The sequence below is a fragment of the Ambystoma mexicanum genome, chromosome 4p (assembly GCF_040938575.1).
Source record: "Ambystoma mexicanum isolate Mex_15411 chromosome 4p, UKY_AmexF1_1, whole genome shotgun sequence".
Taxonomy (NCBI): domain Eukaryota; kingdom Metazoa; phylum Chordata; class Amphibia; order Caudata; family Ambystomatidae; genus Ambystoma; species Ambystoma mexicanum.
Window position 1 is genome coordinate 510,155,696 of NC_090927.1, and position 22,925 is coordinate 510,178,620.

Below are 22,925 nucleotides of genomic sequence, written 5' to 3' on the forward strand. Positions count from 1 at the left end.
TTCAAACTATGAACTAAGCACAATAAATAAATTTTAAAAAAAAGTTTCACTAAAATTGGCCAAGGCAACAAGTACCTTGGCGTTTGATGTCTATCCCTGCAAATGCTGCTAGTACATAAGTTTTATACAACAGTCGGTGGCATTTGATAGAAATACCTGTGAATTGCAGAACAGTAACAAGGCATAGGATAGCAGTAACTTGAAAATGATTAATGCTTGACAAATGCCCATACTGTGTTTAAACAAAAGCTAAATGTATTGGCTTTGCTAATACCTTCTGTCAATTTTGCGTATACCATGTGTATGACTAGGAATTGTTCGATGTATAGTCACCAGTTCGAACATTCCATCAATTCGACGCCACTATTGAGAATGTATGTATGTGTAAATTGGGATCGGATATACGAAAGTGAAAAATGCTGTTGAAAAGTGGCGATCTGTTGTATACACGGGGAGAGGAAGTATAGTGTTTCGCCTCATTTTGTTTTTTATTCAAAAGGCACCATATGTTTTTTTCTAAAATATCGAAATGGAGGGGAAACTATTCCCTGTGCTCATTAAAGGGCAATTTGAAATTGAGTACCATACCTATTACAGTGAGTATCTTGAACAATGTCATCCAGTGTCGGTATGTTGGATGGGTTTTGCTGACCATTTTATACATTAATGAAAAATACAGTGGTTTTTGGGATTCACTACTGTTAAATGTGTTCATTATTAAATGTGAATGCCTTTTGAATGGCATATGTCTATTGTTATTATTATTTTCACAGAAATGTTGGAGATAGGCTCCCTGGAAGACAAACTAACCAAAGAGCAGAAATACAGGTATGTCTGAAATTAACCATATATGCTTTCAATAAGAAAATGTAGATTAGAAAGTTGCGTGTTGAACAGAACCCCTTTTTAAATCAGAAGTATTTGTCACGGTTGGTTTCAAAACTTAGCATGAAGTGAATTAAACCCGTTTTTTGTCATGTAGATGTGTAAATAGCCCTGTGTATACTGTATCTTTCAGATTTACTTCATTGTTTTGCCCCATTAGCTGACCTTTTTCTTGATAATTTCATTCTGTTCAACTTACTTCATAGATATTTGAAAAGTTTTAAACGCATCTTTTTCAGCTCTCATGATAACAATTCAGGTTTTTAAAAGTTTTTTTTGTGTGTATTTTTACACATTCCCACCTGGAGGGGCGGGTGGAGGTGGGAGTGCGTCTGACCAGTCAGTTGGTCTGTAATGCAGTGGGAATCCATCAGTTATTGCCTGACTTATCTCTGCCAATTGAGCACCTCCCCCGGTTGTCAGCTATTATCTCCTCTCCCCTCCACCCAAAGTCTTCAGGCCATCCTTAGTCGACCTCCCCCTAGGCCACCAAGGAATTCCACATTCTCAAACCCACCCCACTTACCCTTTCTCCTCCGAGCCCTCGTCGTCCAGACTGCTTGCTGTCCAGCCATGGAAATGGAAAAGGGACCCACTCCCCTTTCTGTCTTCCAAGGCAGCAGCCATCTGTGTTTCAGGATTTTTTTAATGGGGAAATTGGGCACATGCAGCACGCTCACTCCATTTCCTATTTAAATGCTTTTATGGTATTTGCACCCTGACGGAAGCCTTGGGGTGTAGAGAATCACTCTCATGTTCTGAGATGTCCAGGGCAGTTAGGTACTGAGGCTTTTCCAAGGCCAATGCGGACTTGGGGGTTCTGCATTTAAATAGAACATATAACTGTGGGTTCCAGATAGCTTATTTGTAGATGCTTCATACCCTATGCCTGATATCATGACTTAAACTTCTTCATTGACACCAGCATTGGCAGTGCATTCAAGAAGTTGTATTCTTTATCATTTAGAGATCCGGCAATGGTTGTTTGATGTTGCCATCTGTCGTGACAAATGTCACCACAGACTCGATAATCCACTCTTCTGGTGTGTTGGTAAGCGTCTTTAATGGCAGTAAGCTAAGCAGCATGTAAAAAATACACCTAACGGGACACAAAACCCAAAACCAATGATCAAACTGTATTCAGTGCATCAATCGCCTTCCTGAATTTCCATGGTTTTTATACTGTCACTTAACACAGGTCTTCTATGGAAGTGGATGGTCCATACATCTTATGATGGCATCAGTATACAATGTTCCAGTGGTTTCAACTTGCATTACATATCTTCTCTGAGCGGGTTTAAAATCGTTTGCCTGCAGGAGTCTTGGCTGAGAACGCTATGCGAGGGATATCAAACTTTCATCAACCCCGCATTGAAAGGGCCCTTGGGAAGGCCTCATGCTGGCCTGTTGACCTTAATTAAAGAGGACAGAGACTTGCAGGTTCGGGACCATCAAATACCCAATCCATACGTTCAGGTGCTGAAATTGGTAAAAAAAAAGAAGGAACCAGGAGATCAGACTCCTCTTAATGAACACATATCGGAGCAGTCAAGACTGCGAAGCTGAAAAATACTTTTGAGACATTATGAAATGTATTGATGAATCCATGCTCGAAGACCGGAACCAGTTGATCCTAATTTGCTGCGATCTGAGCCTGAAGCTCCTGGACAAAAAAGGCAAACCGAAGCCCAGAGGTCATCTGGAACCCTGGGAAAATAGATGCATCACAGAAATGAACATGAGAGAGATGTTAATGCTAAATGGGCAGACTCAGGGTGACATTCCGGGTGTGGACACCTGGTTTTGTAATCGAAGTAATGCCTGTTTGGACTACTGCTTTGTGGCAGGTAAAACACTTAAGTGGATCGAATCATTTACCGTTAAAAAAGCAGCTGACCAGTGATCATGCACTATTGGAAGTGGAACTTCAATGGAAATCCAAAGAGGCATATCGACAAAACGCACGCCCAATAGAATTAACATGGGGCAGGAATAGACTCAGGATTAAAGCTTCTGCCATACCTAAATTGGCGGCTCAGCTAGACGATAACCTCAAAAGGTCTAAAAACATGTTGGACTAGAGATGGCTATTGAAGGAATTCAAACTCAAGAGAGACACGAATAATATCACAGCAATTACAAGAAAACATGTCTACAATATGGACCTCATCAAAAGGAGAAGGGAGTATCGTGCCGATCTACGAAGAATCCTTAAGAAAAACTCACCTGATAGCGAGGCAAGAGCTAAGCAATGTAAACAACGGTATAAGAACTGGCTTAAATCCTCGAAGATTTGGCGAGCACAGGCAGAGGCAGAACATATGCTAGCCGCGATTAGCACCAGCAATACAAGATCCCTTTGGGAAATTATAAATAAGGGCAAAGACTTCCAACTAGCCTTAACTACAAACCAAGTCTCGAAGGAAGATTGGGTGAAGCACTACACTGCCTTATTTAAAGCAGAAGAGACCATTAAATCCTCCACAGAAAAGGCTAAATCATCACCCTGGTCTATTGAGTTTGACAGGGTAGACCTATTATATCAAATCAAACAGCTGAGCTCTTCTATAGTGGCCGGCCCCAATGGCATTTCTAACCATATGCTTAAAGAAAACTGGGAAGCATGGACGGACTTCATCTTGACTCTATTCCAGCAGATTCTAAAAACTAGATCGATCCCGCAATCCAGGAAGGAAGCCCTGATAGTTCCGATCTTCAAGAAAGGAGACTGTACTAATCCTCGGAACTATAGGCCTATTGCCCTTTTGGACTCAATAGGAAAGATCTTCTCCTCGATTCTGCTGAGACCTTAAAAACTGGGCAATCGAGGCCGAAATCCTGGACAAATGCCAGACGGCTTTTATGACCAGGGTAGGCACTTAGCTGAATCTGTTTCTATTAAACCTGTTGAAACTACGAGCAATTGAATCAAAAGGGAACATCTACCTAGGATTCATAGACCTTGAACAGGCCTTTGATGCAGTCAGTAGAGAACACCTATGGTCCAAATTGCAAAAATGGCACTGCCCCGAAGACGACCTGGAAGCATTAAAAGAGCTTCATTCTAACACAACAATTGAAATGGTCTCAAAGGGAGGGGACACAACTGAGAAAATCCTGACGTTTAAGGGCATCAAGCATGGTTGTGCGTTAGCTCCTTTTCTATTTGCTTTGTATTGGCGGATATAAAAGCTTCACAGGATAAAATCCGAGCATTTCCAGTGAAGCTCGAAGGGACTGAACTCCCCTGTATTCTCTACGCAGATGTCGTCTTTATCGTCCAAACGGCAACAGGGCTGCAACGTCAAATAGTGGAATTCAAGGCTTATCTCGATCAAAATAGAATGAAAATCAATGTAGATAAGTCGATGATCCTGGTAATACAATTTGCCCTTGGCGCCACGAAGAAAAAGCCCGCCTTCAGTTGGAGAATCGAAAAACGAGTTGAAAATAGTGGATACTATAACATACCTGGGGGTCAAAATGAATAAAAACATCGAGTAGGCACAAATAAACTTCCTCAAGGAACGACTAGAAAAATTAACAAACCAGGGGAGATCTTTACATCAGAGATACGGCACCTACTCCATGATACTGATTATCTCCTTTTACAAGCAAAAGGGCGTACCGATCCTGACCTATTGAGCTGAGACCTGTATAAACCTACCCTGGACAGAATGGGGGAAATTCGAGGCCCATTTCTGGCAGAAAATCCTTAGACTTCCAAATTGTCTAAAAGTGGAAACAATTATACATGAATTGAGACTGCAATCTATGATCTCGATAGTGTTATTGAAAACCATCTCATTCTATCGTAAATGCCTTTTGGATGATTCCTCCCCCCCCAATTTCCTTTGAGATGTTGGTAAACTCAAGGAACAACAAGGACGTGAAATTTGTGTATGAAAACAAAAATGTAATGACTTATTAACACAGAACAACATCTCAATAGAGACATTGAAACTTTTACGGGAGAAGTACTGGGTCGAAACGCACCTGCAGAAGGACAAAATATTTACTGCCACAACATTGTTTGGGAAAGGAAAAAATTAAATCACCCACCCCCGTACCTTAAAAGATTTCCATCATCCCACTACAGGAATCTATTGTTGCACTGTAGATTAAACCTAGTGCCGTCAAGGGAAGTGCAATACTTAAGAAAACAGATCATAATGCCACTGAGGAGGAATGATGGAACGCCTAATGACGGTACATGAACTTGGCCAGACATTGGACACCTTAAAGTTAGTGGAACAGATTTTTCCATTGCTTTTGGAGAACGGCGTTCCAGTCTAGCAGGGGACAGAGCACTCAGGAGGACATTTAAAGAGGCTCAAGTGGGCTAAAGAAATTGTAAAGTACATATGTTAAAGGTTGATTTTTTTTTTGTGTTTAACCAATAAAACTAAATCTATATATATTTCTGAGGCTTGTGGAATCTGCTTAGATCACATGCTGTGCATAGGCCGACATCTAGTGGAAGCTGCGGAGTATTACAGTTTGTTTTTCGAAACTCGAAAATGGGCGTCGACACAGGCGTGCCAGTAATACTATCCCTAGTGTGACGTCCACTGTACCCAAGATCCCTCACGCGTCTAGGATCCTCAGATTGTTTTTTTTCCGCCATACTGGTCGGAAGCATCTTGCGGAGTCCCCTGGCCTTAGCCATACTTTTGCTAATAATTGAAATTTATTATTCTTTATTCACATCCTTCCCCACCCCAACGTCGACCCTCGACGACGGCTGGAGAAGACATCGACCGTCGGCTGCTGCACGACGGATCTGGGCCTAGGAAGGCCGCTGGCCTCGGCCCGGGCCTGGAAGGCCGCTGGCCTCGGCCCTGCAAGTAGGGAGAGTGGGGGGTGGTACATACTCTTCACTCTTGGTATATATATATATAGGTACACCTTATATATTTCCTACACTTACCAGCCCGCTGCCTTAAGGTGCGTATGGAGGGTACCCCTTTCCAATTCTGCCCCAAGTGCAACCGCAAATACCATTGGGTCGACAGGCACGCCACGTGCAATCTCTGCTTGCCGAGGGACCACCCCGAAGCGAACTGCAGAGCGTGTAGTAGGTTTAAACCTTAGACACTTAAGGACCGTTCGACAAAGCGTTGGGCCCACCACGCCAGGCAGGCGGCCATGGCAGCGGAGGGCGCCTTCAGCGATGGCAGCGACGCCGTACTTTCGGACGGCGAGGGCATTACGGCGTCGAAAGACAGCCGAGCGCAGGTCCCCGACCTCGGAAGGTCGTCCGGCAGGGCGGCTATGGGGAAGACCCCCGGCGACGCAAGCGCTACACACCCTACACACACTAAGCACACTAAGTCCAACCGAACCTCGACGACGTTGACTTCTCGGAAAGAGGCACAGATAGAACGGTCCGACTCAGTGTCCTCTGGGCGCTCTCGATCGAGATCGCCTCATGACGCAAGGCAATCATCCACTCTTGCCAAGAGTGCCTCGCTCCCTAGCCTAACGGAAGTTCGATCGTCGGAAGACGAAGACGACTTCCACCCCCAGGCAGTTAACACCAGCGAGGCCCCACGGTCGAAAGACACAAATACCTCGCCCGATCCTCGACGCCAGGCGTCGAAAGTCTCCTGGGCCTCCAAGGGACAGGGAAAACATTTTTCCACGCACGGGGAGGGAGGAAAACAGCGGAAAGCACATTCTTCCACTGTAAGACCATCCTTACCCCCTAAGCAGACAGACAAATACAAGTCTACTGAAGGATCAACATCCAGCAAGGTTACCCTTGATAAGTCCCCTAAATTGCCTACTAAGGTCATCCCCTGTTCCAAACAATGGTCCAGTGAAGACATAGACAGGGTCATGTCAAGGATGTCTTCCTTGGCTGATTTTTACGACAAAAATCCAGAGCATTTCCTCTCGTATGACCCTCAGGGGGCCACACCCTCAGGTTCCACTGATCCTATCCCCCTAAGTAAAAAGGCCCGGTTCGAAAGACCTGAACCCTTCGAGGTACAGCCTTACTCTACTCCATACTCTACTCCACACCCCAGGTACCAAGGACAGCCTTTCCCTGAGGGGGACCAGGAGTTTGAAATTATGGAGGAACAGACCGGGACTGGATACTATGCGGATGATGAGGACCAGGAGGAGGGACACGATGAGCAGGAAATTTACAGAGTAGATTCCCCAGTAGAGAGCGAAGCCCCAGTTACCGACTCGCCAGTCGATAACCAGCCCCTCCTTAATGAGGTTCTCGCTCGCGCAGCAGAACATTTTCACATCGACACCCACGGTGTACAGGAGGAAAGGGACTTCGCAGAAGAGTTGGTGGGAGAGAGGAGGCCGGTCGCTCAGACCATCCCTATCCTTAAATCAATCCAACGTAGAATAGACCCGTCCCTGGTGAACCCAAACCTCACCAGAGCAGTCAACCCCAGGGTCGAAAAACTTTTCCGGGCAGCCCAGTCTGACCCTCTCTATATAAGAGGACATCTTAAACCAGACTCCCTAGTTGTTACCAACACTCGGAAGAGGGCTGGAACACCCTTATTGTCGTCAGAAGCTCCTCCCGACAAGGAGAGCAAGAAACTGTACGGGTTTGGCAGAAAGGTAGCCTCAACGTCCGCCTACCAAGCAAGAATTGCTAACTCCACCACCCTGTTGGCCAGTTACAACTGCCATCAATGGGAAGAGGTCGCGGCACTCATAGCATCTGCTCCTGAACCGTTAAAGGGCCAGTTGGCTCGGATCTCGGCAGAAGGGAGAGCCGTGTCTGGTTGCATATTAAAAGCAACTTTCGACGCCGCGGACAACGCAGGAAGATTGATAGCAGAAGGTACTGTTATCAAAAGACATGCGTGGCTACGGCAGTCGGGGTTCAAAACAGAAACTCAGGCTTCATTAATAGACAAGCCGGTGGAACCCGATCTATTGTTTGGGAAAGCGGTCGAAGACGCACTTAAAAACGCCAAAGACGAATACGAAACACTGAAATCCCTTGGCCAACTAACCAACAAACCCCCTAACCAGAGGGGGAACAGTAATTTTCGTCGCCCACGCGGCCAAAATTCACAAACAGGCAACTATGCCCAGGGACAGGGTACACAGTGGAACAACAGCCAGCAGTCTACCCAAAGTTTCGGCAGGGGTAACAAAAGAGGTCGTGGGAGAGGCAGAGGCAGCCCCAACAAGGGAGGTGGCACGCCTCCACCAAAGCAGTGACGCTCAGTTCAGGGTCCCTTCTCACGCAACCCCAGTAGGGGGACGCATTTCCACCTTCACCCAGGCTTGGGAAGGGATCACCTCAGACAGATGGGTGCTGTCAACAGTGTCCACAGGATATTGTATAGAATTACTGCAGCGTCCCCGGAACCATCCTCCACGACAAAGAGTACACTCCTTAGAACATCAGAAGATCCTTCTCGAGGAGATCGCCATTCTGCTAGAAAAGGATGCGATAGAACTCGTCCCAGGACACCAGTTAAACAAGGGTATCTATTCAACTTACTTCCTTGTGCCAAAGAAAGATTTGACAATGCGCCCAGTATTGGACTTACGGCCTGCCAACAAGTATGTCAAGCCCCAAAAATTCCGTATGACCACGCTACAAGAGGTAATCCCCCTCCTAAAAAAGGGGGATTACATGGCAACCTTGGATATGAAAGATGCTTATTTTCATATTTCCATATTTCCATGCTCCCGGGCACAGAAAGTACTTGCGCTTCAAGGTGGACAGTCGCCACTACCAATTCAAGGTACTGCCCTTCGGGATAGCTTCAGCACCAAGGGTTTTCACCAAGGTACTGGCGGTGGCAGCTGCACACCTACGCAGGGAGGCAATCCCAGTGTACCCTTATCTGGACGACTGGCTCATAACGGGGGAAACCCCAGGAATTTGCAGGACAAACATTCAAAGGACTATCGACCTCCTCCACGAATTAGGCTTCTCAATCAACGAGAAGAAGTCAAGCCTGGTGCCAAGCACCTCAAAACAGTTCCTAGGAGCAATCCTAGATACTCAGAGAGGGTTGACCTTCCCTTCGGAAGAGAGAATTCGGAATATACTACTGCAAATACCACATTATCAGTTCGGTCAACAAATAACGGTAAGCAAAGCAATGCGGTTACTGGGCATGATGGCGTCATGAATTTACCTGGTCCCCCACGCACGACTGCGCATGCGTCCCATGCAGGAATGGTTGGCGAAACAGTGGTCTCAGGCAAGTGGTCAGTGGGACGATCTAGTGGTCGTTTCGCCAACACTTGTACTAAACCTACACTGGTGGACAAGAGAGAATCTCGCAAGGGGAAAACCCTTTTACGATCCCGAAGTACAGGCAGTGGTGACTACAGATGCATGCCTGACTGGGTGGGGAGCTCACCATCTCCACCACACAGCTCAGGGTCTCTGGTCTCACTCAGTAGCCAAGAACCACAGTAACCTGCTAGAGCTTCTGGCAGTATTCCGAGCGCTTCGGGCGTTCGAGCCCCATCTACTAAACTTGTCGGTGCAGATCCAGACGGACAGCACGACAGCCATGTTCTATCTGAACAAGCAAGGAGGGACTCGTTCGCCAAATCTGTCCAAGCTTGCCCAGAAAATATGCATATGGGCACTCAGACGGAACATCTTCCTGTCATCGCAACACGTTCCAGGGGAGCTCAATTCCCTAGCGGATGCTCTAAGCAGAGACTCCCTCCCAGAAGAACACGAATGGGTCCTTCACAGAGAGATCGTAAAAGATCTCTTCTGTCAGTGGGGTTTCCCCACTATAGACTTATTCGCCACAAGCGAAAACAAACAATGCCCAGGATTTGCATCCAGGTTCCCCCAGCCAGACTCCCAAGGGAACGCCCTGTGGATGAACTGGTCAGGGATGTTTGCGTACGCTTTTCCACCAACTCCTCATCAGGAAGGTGGTGTACAAGATGAACAAGGAATCAATGACGCTCATCCTAGTTGCTCCCATGTGGGCGAGACAACCATGGTTTCCACACCTACACAGGATGGCGGTGTGCGAGCATATCAAACTTCCAACCTGGTACAACCTACTGTCCCAGCAACAAGGTCAAACAGTGCACCAGCAACCCAACTCAATGAACCTGGCAGCATGGCTCCTGAAGTCGTAGAGTTTGGACATCTCAATTTACCACAGAGGTGTATGGACATCCCAAAAGAATCCAGGAAACCAAACACAAGGCACTGTTACTTTGACAAGTGGAAGAGATTCGTTATTTGGTGCCAGAATAAACAAATCAACCCTGTTGATTGCACTCCTTCCAACGTTGTGACATACATGCTCCACCTGCTGGATGCAGGATTGGTTTTTAACTCTCTGAAAGTACACCTGGCAGCCCTCTCGGCTTACACCACATCCCATAACAAGGTGTCGTGGTGGAAAGTACCAGTAGTTAAAGCCTTCATGGAAGGAGTAAAGAGACTTCACCCTCCTATTTCGAACCCACCGCCAGGATGGGACCTTAATGTGGTGCTAGCTAAGCTCATGGGCCCCCCTTTCGAACCCTTGCATAAAAGTTGTCTCAAACACCTGACTTATAAAACGGCCTTCTTAGTAGCCATTACCTCTATAAGAAGAGTCGGTGAAATTCAGGCTCTGTCAGTGCAGGATCCTTTCTTTACTATCCATAAAGACAAACTGGTTTTACGCACACACCCTAGGTTCTCACCTAAATTTATATCAAAGTTCCATGTAAACCAGTCCATCGAGCTTCCGGCTTTCTTCCAGAACCCGCAGAGCTCGGCTGAGGTGAAACTACACACCCTAGATGTGCGTAGGGCGGTCCTCTACTATGTAAATAAGACCAGACCGCTAAGGAAAACAGATCAACTGTTTGTCTCCGTAGCTACAGGCAGAGAGGGAGATCGCGTCTCTAAAGGCGCTATCTCGAAGTGGATTATCAACTGTATACAGCTGTGTTACTCTCTTTCTGAAACAACTCTGCCTTTTACGCCAAGGGCCCACTCTACTAGAGGCATTGGGGCCACTCTGGCTTTCATTGCAAATGTTCCCCTCGACACCATTTGCAAAGCAGCTACTTGGAGCTCTATTAACACTTTTACTCAGCATTACTGCATTGACACTCATTCCAAGACAGATACACAAGTGGGACAAGCGGTTCTAAGACACCTGTTTGCTCATGACCCTTCGCACATCCCACCTCCTTCTGGTACTGCTCGCTAATCTATGCACAGCATGTGATCTAAGCAGATTCCACAAGCCTCAGAAGGGATACATTACTCACCGTAATCGTATTTCTGATGCTTGTATCTGCTTAGATTCACATGCGACCCACCCTTCCTCCCCTCCGAGAGAAGGCGCATGATTGCTTGTAGTCTTACCTTTCTGTCTATCTGCTTGGATTATCTGTACTCACGCTACTCCTCATGCTTCCTCATGTCAGAAAAAATACAATCTGAGGATCCTAGACGCGTGAGGGATCTTGGGTACAGTGGACGTCACACTAGGGATAGTATTACTGGCACGCCTGTGTAGACGCCCATTTTCGAGTTTCGAAAAACAAACTGTAATACTCCGCAGCTTCCACTAGATGTCGGCCTATGCACAGCATGTGAATCTAAGCAGATACAAGCATCAGAAATACGATTACGGTGAGTAATGTATCCCATCTTCTCATAATGGGGCATACAAGAAATCTATGAATGTCTCATACCTTGAGGAGTAAACTTTGCAACATTCAGCACAGTTTCAGATGCATTTACAGCAAGTCAGTGTTTCTACTATGACTGTCTCACACAGCTCAGGCAGTGCCTGGCCCGCCTAATGTTGCTAATTCTACACGCTGAGGCTACCTTGCCAGGTGAGGTCGTTTTCTAAAACTAGCTTGTCTGAGCCTAACACCATTCCAAACACCCAATCCGTGGATGTGGTACCCTGTAGAAGATTTTGTCTTTGAGGCTAATTCCTGATTTGGCAGTATTTTAGTATTGTGGTATTTTGGTGGTAAATTGGCCTTACCATTGGTGGTAGTTCAGTGTTACCCTATTTTAGTAATAGTTCAGAACTATCTTATTCTGGTGGGAATTTAGTGTTAGTTTACTTTGGTGGTAATTTTTAGTAGTATAGTGGTAATTTTAGTGGTGAGCATACCTTCCATCATACAGCCCTAACAAACCTTCCCTCTTTATAATGATGACCCACTTTTGGCTGACGATAAAGAACCTTTGGACCTGGCACACTTTCAGTAAGATTATACAGAATGCCACTTATTGCATGTAGCTCACGTTACTGATTTATTTCCATCAGTAACCTATGTGCCTTGGAGGGCACCTCTTTCTCTTCAGCATGCAGAGAAAACCCATTCACGCACACACACAACCTTCTATCTTGCACATGTATTTTCTTCCTTGTTTCCTAAATTTACCTTTGGCGGTAACAAAAGTGGTAAATGTTTTACCACTGCGGTGTAAACATCAAAACCTCCCAACCACTCCTTCCTCTTGAAACAGTAACCGTTAGAGGCATGAAATGAAACCAGAAAATGCACCAGCTTTGCTTTTGTTATATTTGTTCTTATTGTACATAGTCCAGGGGAAAAGGTTACAACTCATAATATTACAGTTACATGTAGTCTTACCAATAGCAAGCACAACTTTGACCCTCTGAAAGATGAAAAAAGAGAGGAAAACAAACACGGGGCAACATGGAAGAGTCTGCAAACATGTGCATTTTATTTTCTTTTAAACCAGTGCAGACAGAAAGCAACAGAAATAAAGCATTTCGTTTTATATCCTAGCACCCTAAGCTAATTGATCACATGTCCCCGATCCCACGTACTCCTCAATTAACTTGACTTACAATTATTTGGAAGTCTGCTTCTATGTTCCGCCTGCGTCTCTTGCTGCCGGAGCTTATCTGCACGACCTCACACAGCCCTTGGAATTCCAGTCACTCCGAAGCCAGGTTGGCACTCCCTCTGCCCTGTCCTCAAGCTGCAGCCCCCAGAGTCCAGAATCCCAGGGAGGCACTGGTAGTAATCGAATCTCAGGAAGCTCCGACTACACCCCCAGCTCAGCTGCTTAAATTTCCTCTTGCTGTCCATCATACATTAACTCAGCCTTCCCTGACGTGGTCTAACACCCTCAGACTTCTACCAATCACATTACAAGGGCCTGCATATAACTATATACTTCCTACGAGAACAATGGGAGCTTCAAATATGCAAGAAACGGTTACCCTTCTAGTTTCCTACTGTGCATATTTCCTCTTCTTACATGGAAGAGCACTAAAACCGAATTAATTTTCAGCTGTTTACCAACTGCATTACAATGTTAATTTGGGACAATTAGTTGGTTAATGGGCTTTTGGTTAGTATATTCTGTTATATAGGTTATTTCCACAATGCAATTTGTCACAGATAGAAATACTTAATTTGTAAATATGCACAATGAAACCCTGTCTTTTTTTAATGTAACCCTAATGTGACATTTCACCTGTTCCATGTAATGTCCCAACTCTTCTCTTCCTCCAGGCTAATCCCATTACCATGCTGAACTGTACCCCTAATTTGCACCCACTTTAAAATGACTGCCTGTTTCATTTAGTGTTTCTAAAAATGAACATCCATTTTACTGGCTGCATCTGAGAAAAGCTGCCATTTGCACCCATTACGAAACGGCTGCTTTTAACACTGCCAATAAAACACCCATTTTGCTTCCCTTAGAATCTGTATACATATGCTGTTATTTGCATGAATTAGCACCCAAATATCCCTACATATGCCCCCCTTTTTCCGACAAATATGGCTGCTAGCAAAGTCATAATTGGAGGAAACACATATCAATATTTAAAAGGTATGTGTCACAAGATATCTCTCATTCTCCATTGGCGCTAGATGAATAAGTTGAAACAATAACATCTTAATAAAATGAACATATAAGCATTTTATAATAAATACCTGTTTAACTCTTAAACAGAAATGACGCAGAACCCAAATTGGGCACATCAGTCCTCACATGCATGTTCATAAGTATGCACGTATGTGATGGAATAACATACGTGCATACTTCCGACTGAAGCGCACATCTCCATGTTTCCATACCTGTTCGCACTCTGTAATATTTTTGAATTATAGTCTATGTAGTTTATGGAGTAAACATTTCTCATCAATGTGTATGCACAACAATAAAATAATAAAACAAAACAATTGAATAAAATAATTAAATTAAATAACAAAATTAATTAAAATAAACATTTTCCACTGTTCCCAGTTCAAGTTTCCATTGGTAAATCACAACACAGAACTATGCTCCAACAGCAGTAACTGTGAAATTAAAATCAATTGAACACTGTTCCATTGCCAGCATCCACAATCATCAGGACCACACCTCTGAGATGTCCTGGTCACCAGACTTCCATCACAGCATCCTTCCCATCTGAATCTCTCCAGCTTGGCTCTCAGACTTTTCTCCACAGCAGTCATCTCTTTTGGCATCCTGGCCTGTTTATCTTCACCTCCATACTTCGGTGCGGAGGCTTTCCTGGGGTCCCTCCCGTGCACTCCCATCATCTCCGGGACTGCCCTGCCAGGACAATATGTTAATGACATCTAAATTGAATAGAAAAAAAAACAGATTAAGTACATAGCATAGAACAATTGTCTATCCCTTTTTCCCTACTTGGTTAAAATAAATTGCAGCCCAAACATCATATCTTCCAGAACTTGCCACTTTTGAACACCTGCAATTAAACATATATCATAGAGAAACAAGCAAAATTGTATACCCTCAATTATCATACATCATATTAATTCTTCATGCAGAAGAATTTTACCACACTGTACTAGAACAGGTTAATCTGATTCAGCGCCTTCTATGAAGGCATAACACCATTTTTTTCTTTTTAAAAAAAAAACTTTTCTTTTTTTACAGGCTATAATCTGGCCTTTTCTGATTGCTTTCACTTACTCACTAAACCATGTTTCTGATTATTCATAGAGTGAAATATACCCCACCTTGTACTTGCCCTCATGCAATATGAAATAACCGACAGTTCTTAAATGTATCCGCCGACATATAAACATACTATGCTTGTGTTATTATTCTTTACTGTCAGTTTTCTTTTGCAGGCACTCAGTACGTTTAAGCCGACTCCACCTGCTCCAGTCTCTTGATCTCATGTTTTGGGTGGCAGGGCTTAATTTGGTTGACATGGACAAATTGCTCTGTCACCATCTCACCCTCTGTCCTCAATATTTTATACACCACAGGAGATATTTTATCTCCAATCTCAAATGGCCCTTGCCATGCTGCGAGAAATTTTAAATTTTCATGTTTACTCTTTACAAAATTATATTTATACACCTGATCACCTATTTTGTACTCATTCCCTGGTGTCTTTTTATCATAATCGGTCTTTGCACTTTCAGCAGCTCTTCGATTCAGCTGTGCAAACGCAAATGCATGTTGTAAGTGCTTCCTCAGTTCTTCCACATATTCGTGAGCTGTGGATGCACTCACAAATGTTTGCTCATGTGTCCTGTACAATAAATGTTGTGGCAGCACCATTTTTCTTGCTGTCAATACTTCATGAGGACTGATAACTGTTGCTTTAGCAGGAGTCTATCAAATGGGCATTAAGACTAAAGGTAGCCATAGATCCCAACTAGAACCTGCCTCTGCTACAAACTTCTTTAGTATCTCTACGATGGACCGATTTACTTCTCTTTTTACCCCCAATACCTGCCACACCTTTCTCATCAAAGCGCTCGTAAAATGACTTCCTCTGTCTGATTCTATACTTTGGGGTAACCCGAATCTTGAAAATATGATTTACCAACAATCTGGCTGCTGTTTGTGTTCTACAGTCTGGTGCAGGAATGCACGCCACCCATTTCGACATTAAACTTACCACTGTCAATACATTTCTATTTCCCCAGGCTGATCTTTTTACAGGCCCAACATAGTCGATTTGCAAATTTGACCATGCAAGAGTTAAACCTCTTCATTAACGGAGCCTTATGCATTGGTGAAACAGGTTTAAATTGCACACATACCAGACATCCCCTAGTGTATAATTCCACATCCTGGGACATATGTGGCCAGTAAGCATAGTCCTTCAGTATTTCCAATGTTTTTGTGAACCCCTGTGTCCTGCAGTTATTGCATCATGCGCATGGTGTAACATCAGTCCTCTGAATGAAAGAGGCACTACCTATCCACTGTAAATGCCCTGTTACAGGCACCCTAACCATCAAACCATCCTGTATTTTGATCCTCTTTTTGTTCTTTAACACTCTCAGCTCTTCCTTTCCTGCACAATCCTTTTGAGTTAAGGATTTCTGTTCGGGGTCTATTAAGTGATTATAAAAAACACCCAATGCTGGGTCCTCTTTCTGTGCCTTAACCAGATCCTGATCTGGCGTATCATAACTCCATTGCACTACAGGTTGTTCAACTTCTTTTGGAGATTTGGAGCATGTGACAGCAGCCACCTAAATTTCACCAATTAGGTGTTCAATGGGCAAGAATTCTCCCATGACAGCGCCGGTATTAATTGCTTTATAAACGGCAGCTAACTCTGCTACTTGGCTACTCCTGGTGCCAATTTTCATCCCCATGTCAGGAATGCCTTCACACTTTCTCCAGACAGTTCCCATCCCTGACACCAGCGGTTTATCACTATCGTTTTCAATATAAGCACACCCATCTACATACACGGTTGGCAAATCCTTACACGTATTTTCATTAAAATCTTTGTGTGGTGATTGTTCAAATTCATCCAAACTGGGCTCCACTTCTATCTCATCTGAGGCACACTCGGCTGCACAGTCGTGTAGATCTGCTATCCCTTGAGCAATCTGGCTCTTTTTGTTCTGTCCATATCTTACTTCTACAGGGAATCCCTGCAACGTCAACGTCCAGGAAGTAATTCTGGACTGCGCTAGATTACCTGATCTAATCCTTTTCCTTTGTAAGAATTGCAACGGTTGATGATTTGTTTCTTTACCTTTTCTCCATCAATAATGGGATGGAAATGTTGTAACGCCCACACAGCGGTCAGAAGGGCCTCTTCACATTCACTGAATTTAGTTTCAACCTGAGATAATGCCTTGCTTGCATAGGCGATTAGTTTTATGATTCAAATCATGTTTTTGAGATAACACCGCTGACATGCACTGCTCAGTGAATCCTGTTCCTACAAAGAAACCTTTATTCTTTATGGGATAGGCCAAACATGGTGCCTTCATCAGACATCCTTTCAATTTATCAACTGCCTCAGATTGCTCTTTTTCCCATTTCCAGGTTACATTCTGCTTCAACGATTTAGTCAAGGGTTGAGTGATTTCAGCGTAATTTTCAATACATTTCCTATTATATCCTGTCATCCCTAATAGACTTTTTAAACCATTCATATTTTTAGGATTTTTCAATTTCTCTATCGCTTCCACCTTTTTCTTTTGTGGATTTAACCCATGTGCTGTTAATTCATGGCCTAAGAAATTCACTCTTTTTGCACCATTGAGCCTCTGCAAGGATACCTTTAGCACCCGCCTTCTTCAATTGGCTAAGCACATGTCTAATTTCATCAAAATGACTTCTTAGGCTTTCATTTTTTTATCAGGACATCATCTACATAAAATATGGTCCCTCTTTCTGCTGTATCTGGAAGCGCCTTTCTCAGAAATATCCCAAACTCGCCACCACTGTTGACATACCCAAACAGTGTTCTGGACAAAGTGTATTGCGTTTTATCAAATGAGAATGCAAATACATTTTGAATATCCTCAGCCAATGGCACACACCAGTACCCAGATGTAAGGTCTAATGTGGTAAATACTTTCGATGCATGAACCTGAGCGATGCCTTGATCAATAAATGGAAGTGGCCATCTAGACACTGGCACCCTTTTATTTAGTTCTCTAAAGTCTGCGCACAAACACCATTGACTATTTGGCTTCAACACCCCTAAAATGGGAGTGTTGGAGGTGCTATGAATGGGTCTGATAATTCCTCCGGATTCTAAATTCTTAATGATCTCTGCCAGTGACTCCAAGCATACCAATGGCAACCGATATTGATGCACAAATACTGGATTTCTACCACATCCCTCTGGTAATGTGGCAACATGTCGATCAGTTAGGCCGCAATAATATGCATCCTTGGCAAACACCTCCTTAAATTCCATAAATATTTTTCTCAATTCATTCTTATCCTCTTCACTATCACATGCATCTGCTGACAGAATCTGCTCCTCTAACATTTTTGAAATTCTGGAAAATCCTCTAATGGAGGAACCTCTGTGCTCTCTTCTGTGTGGCTGTATCTCGTTGCAGGGTTGCCACTTTAAAATATTTTGGCACATCAGCCTCCACTTCAATAGGCTGATTTTCTGTTTCACCTTCATTTAAATCAAACAATATGCAATTCTCCTGGCGACAGCCTACTGTCTCATTAGAATTATAGGGATACATAGACTGAACATTGAATATCCCTTTAGGTTGGGAATCCATTGACTCTGGCAACCCACCCTGTGCATCCATATACCTCTCAGGGACGTTCCAAATTATTATTGTATTGCTGAAATCTGCAGTGTAATGTGATTTTTGAACACAGAATTTTCCTCTAAATGTCTTGACACCCTTTATTATCCACCACGATTTTGAATGTCCCTTCCCCAATATCTATCAGTGGGGTATTCACAGTCCAGCCATTGCTGCTTCATGGACTCACTTATGCATACAAAGGCATCAGAATCCTTCATCTGTTGTCCACTTTTGTGCTTTAATGTTATAGCAACCTGTCTAGTGAATGCAGGAATGGTAATATCCTTCTTCACCTGTAGCTCAATTGCATATGGTACCAGCTGTGCGCAATGATATGCCTTTCTTTTGTCTTCAAATTCGGGCGTTGGTCCGCCTAGCCGGATCATACTTTTTGGTTAAGGAAATCTAACACCATACACATCCTGTGCATAATGTCATTGCCCAGGTAAAAATCGTTGTGTACCACTCACTATCCACACATTATGGTAGATAGTTTTTTGTCCAACAGTGATTTTTAACATACACCTTCCTGCAATTCTATTTTCAAAATCTGGATTGTCCAATCCAGCGACGTGTTGGTTTTTAATTCTGAATTTTGTGATCTCCTCCCTTTCCATTATTTTCTGAAGTAACTTCTCACTAATAAAACTCCGTTCTTGTTCAAGCACTAACGTGGCTTTTAACATTTTAGAATGGCCATTTACACCAATATGGATCCATGGCTGCTCCTCGTCCATGTGTATTTCAGCAAGGGTTGTGATATGTTTTTCTGTGGTTGCCTCAGGAATAGTATTCGGCTTGCACCTCTCCTCCTTTCGATAAAATCGCAATATATTTTCATCTATTTCAGTTTGACATTCTTTCCTAGAATCCAAAAATCTGCATGGATTGTTTTTTCCTTTTCACTTTGCTTTTCGCCCTGACACATCAGGAAGACGGTGACACTAGGTGCACAGCCATTTTGAAGATATACCTCCACTGCGTCATTTGATTTGGCAACAGTATGGCATTCTTTTACACTGCTGTTTTGTGACTTTATTTTGTTAGGCCTTAATGGTTTCTTTGTCAGAGACCACACAACACCATTCACTCCATCAATGAGGGGTGACATCCTTTTCAGGCAATCTGTTCCCATTAGGAATGGAATTTCACTGATAGATGTAATCTATACCTCCTGTCTCATTCTGTGTTTTCCTATCTTTGTCAACCTCAGTGACACCTTTGATAGGTACCAACTCTTGGAACATAATTGTGGCATGTGCACCTGTCAATCATTGCAAATGTATTGCACTTCTCCTCCACAGTAATAGGAGCATAATATCTGTCCTCAACTTCATCCAATACACACAGAACGTGGGAATTTCTGCTGGTTTCAGGACTCACTTTTGTCAGGCCCTTCTCACTTTTTGGCAAAGACAGGGTAAATGAAAAGATATCCTTCCCTCCTTTTTGCCCATCTCACCTCAGGAATCTTGGTCAGTCTTGTCACGCTCAGAAGTCATCTGGAGTCTGGCCACTGTTCGCCCCTCTGCCTGGGAACCATCAGCGTTTACGCTGCAGTTCTTCAACTGAACATGCTCATAAATATCACATGGTAAATTGTCACTTTCTAATTCTGAGCACCTATTGGTGTCTGGCACATTATCAGCCTTTATGTGGCTCAAAGAACTCTTCAGGTGACTGAATTGTACCCTCCTTTTTAGTACTTATTTTTCCTGTTTGCATTTTATAGGCATTTTGATCGTCCAGGGAGGATGTTTTAGCCGTCACACTTAGTCCTCCATCAGTTATTTTATCAGTGCATATGATGTCTTTTCTGAATCTGTCACTTTGCTCTTTTGGAACTTCATGTTTATTTTCTCCTTTCTCTTTTCTATTTGCACAAACTTCCATAGTCAGATTAAACACTAGGTTAAACCAAACCTCTTTTTTAGGTGTGGTTGCAATCCCTGCCTCATTCTCATTTGCAGGCTTCTTCATGTTTAAATCAGCAAGCAACTCGGGGCCGTTACACAAAATTGGTTTATTGGGTTCTGGATTTTATCATTAGAGGTGCCATTAGCATTAAGTCACTTATTATCAGGGACCCCCAGATCGCTTCTGCGACTTCCTGCCCTTTCATTTGATGACTGTTTTTGAACTGCACAGAGCTTCCCTATTTTTACTTGGGCCTCAAGACATTGAAATCTGTCAATTTCTCTAGAATCTTCTCTTTGTGGCCTAGATCGGTATTGGTTATTTTCATCCTGGTTAAATCTGTTCTGGTATCTCTCAGGAGATTTATTTCTATTTGGATTGTTTCAGAACTCTTGATTCATGGAGGGTGGGGTACGTGGTGTGCTCATTCTTTGGTTGTTATCCATTGGTGGTGGTGATACATTTTGTTTTTCGTTATTTGGGTACTGTCCCCTATGCTGATTTCCATTTTCAATGAATCTATTCACATATCGTGGTCTGTCCTGGTTGCCATAAACCATATTATTGGGGTCAAATCTGCTCTGTGCGCACTATGTCTGGTAGGGACTATTATTACTTTGATCCTGATTTTGTCTCAGATTGTTATTTGCGCCTTGGATATATCGGGCCGGTATCCCACTCTGGGTCTATCTCCCATGTACCTATGACTAATGTAACTCTCTATTGCTTGGATTGTGTGATTGAAACATCGGTGCCTGGGGTAGCAGCCTTTGTGGCGCACCCCTCTGATCGGATGCCACATCATTTCTGCCTGGAGTTGGTGCTGACTCAAGTGATATTTTAGCAGATCTTATCTCCATTACTGTTGCTGAGGATTCTTTAGATTTTGACCTTGTTTATTTTATTTTATCTCCCTCTCCACTCTGGCAATAGAGTACCTCATAAAATGTAGTACCTTGTTCTACAATCCATTCCAGGGACTTCTCACGATAAAATTTGCGAATTAACTGTGATATAACATCTTTTTGTAAGCCATAGAAGTAAGCAGTGTTAAACTCCGTGGAGATGGGACTAAAGGATACATCAAAACAAGAGAATGCTCTCTTCAACTCTTGGGGAAATTGTCGAGGTGACGCATTATGCCGAGCTGTCATTGTATGTGCAGCTTTCTTTGCATCCTGCAATGATTGATGAGGAGAAAAATTGTGCCAAACCTCCCTTTCAAATTCTGCCCATGACATATTTTCTTGTTCATTCAAACCTCTGATAATGCTTGCTGTGGCCGCATCAAGAGTTAAATGAAAATATTATCTATATTGTTCTTTGGGTATGTTTAAAGTTTTAAATATATCATGCACTGCTTGCTTTCAGGTGGTCCTCTATACAGCAATTGCCCCCCTTCTTGAAGGGTCTAATTAGGGCCTTGATTGATTTCATTAATTTTGATAGGGTTACTTGGCGCTATATTTGGACTCTGTTGTTCATTCCTCTTTTCAGGTGGGTGGGATTGGTGGCAACCACTAGTGGGGAAGTCAAACCTCCCAAGGTCATTACAACCAGACCCTGCCACCGGTACAGCCACTGGGGTGGTATTCCCCTGTGTGGACATGGGGCTAACTTGAATCCCATTGAATGTGGTGCCTTGTCGCTTGTCCTCAGACATGAAATCGCATATCTGCTGTTCCAAATCTTTGCACTTTTTATGGAGCCGGTCTGCCTCCTTGTTAGGGAGAATTCTCTGTTAAGGCTAATTTCCCAAACCTAGTGAGTCCCCCAGCAGCTTTGCTGGTTTTTGGGGTTTATTTATTTCTCCTGCTAAGAGTGAGACTCTCTTTCTCCCACTCTTAGACATGATTTGAGATATCCTTTGACTTTGTAATGTGTTTTATGGGCTATGGGGTCTTTTACTCCATAGGGTTTCATGTATTTTTGGTGAGTGTTACACAGCACCCTCAGTGCAGTAACACAGGGGTGTCATAGTGACCCCCAAACATAGACTCCATACCCTGGGTCTGACTACTGTCTCCCAGGGCATGTAAAGTCACCATTGACTTTACTAGTCTTAAATTGTGAACAGAACCAGTACAAACCATCATATTGTGGAAGTACTGGTAGGGGTAACTAGATTGCCCCAGGGTCTTTTTTTCGAGGGGGCACTGTGCAGTCCCCCCTCGTCGAGTTTCTGGCTGGTGGCAGTGGTTACCATGCGAAATATTCCACCAGAATATTTCCTATGGGATTTTCCCATTCATTTTAAACGCACCACTTTTTGGTGCAATGTTAAAGATACCGCCGGGTTATTTATTTAATATTTATTCCCAGGTCGTTTTTTTTCCCAGGACTCGGTTTTAAAATGGCGTTTGTGTTCGCCTCTGTAACTCCAACCCAAGTCTAGCCCTTTGTTCCACTTTTTGGCGGGCTTCTCCACAGAAGCCTCCAAAAGTGGTGCCACTCTGTCTGGCTCTACAAGATGTGTTGGAGGGGGGGGGTTTAGGCACCCTGGAATGAGTTGCCTCGGCAACTCAAGTCGCAATCTTGTGTGATTGGCCCAGTTGTGAGCCGCCCGGCTCACCACTTAGCATGTTTGAGTGACAGCTAGGACTGATGAATGGGGGTTT

The 22,925-nt window shown here is 43.7% G+C and overlaps 1 protein-coding gene across 1 annotated transcript in view; it reads left to right on the forward strand.

Annotated features, from left to right (window-relative positions):
- Positions 1 to 22,925, forward strand: part of LOC138453321 (ribonuclease H1-like) — a 971,047-nt gene that overhangs the window by 420,103 nt on the left and 528,019 nt on the right. Inside the window, exon 5 of the mRNA XM_069606029.1 lies at positions 774 to 828. Coding sequence (XP_069462130.1) covers positions 774 to 828 — 55 coding nt within the window. The remainder of the gene's footprint in view (positions 1 to 773; positions 829 to 22,925) is intronic.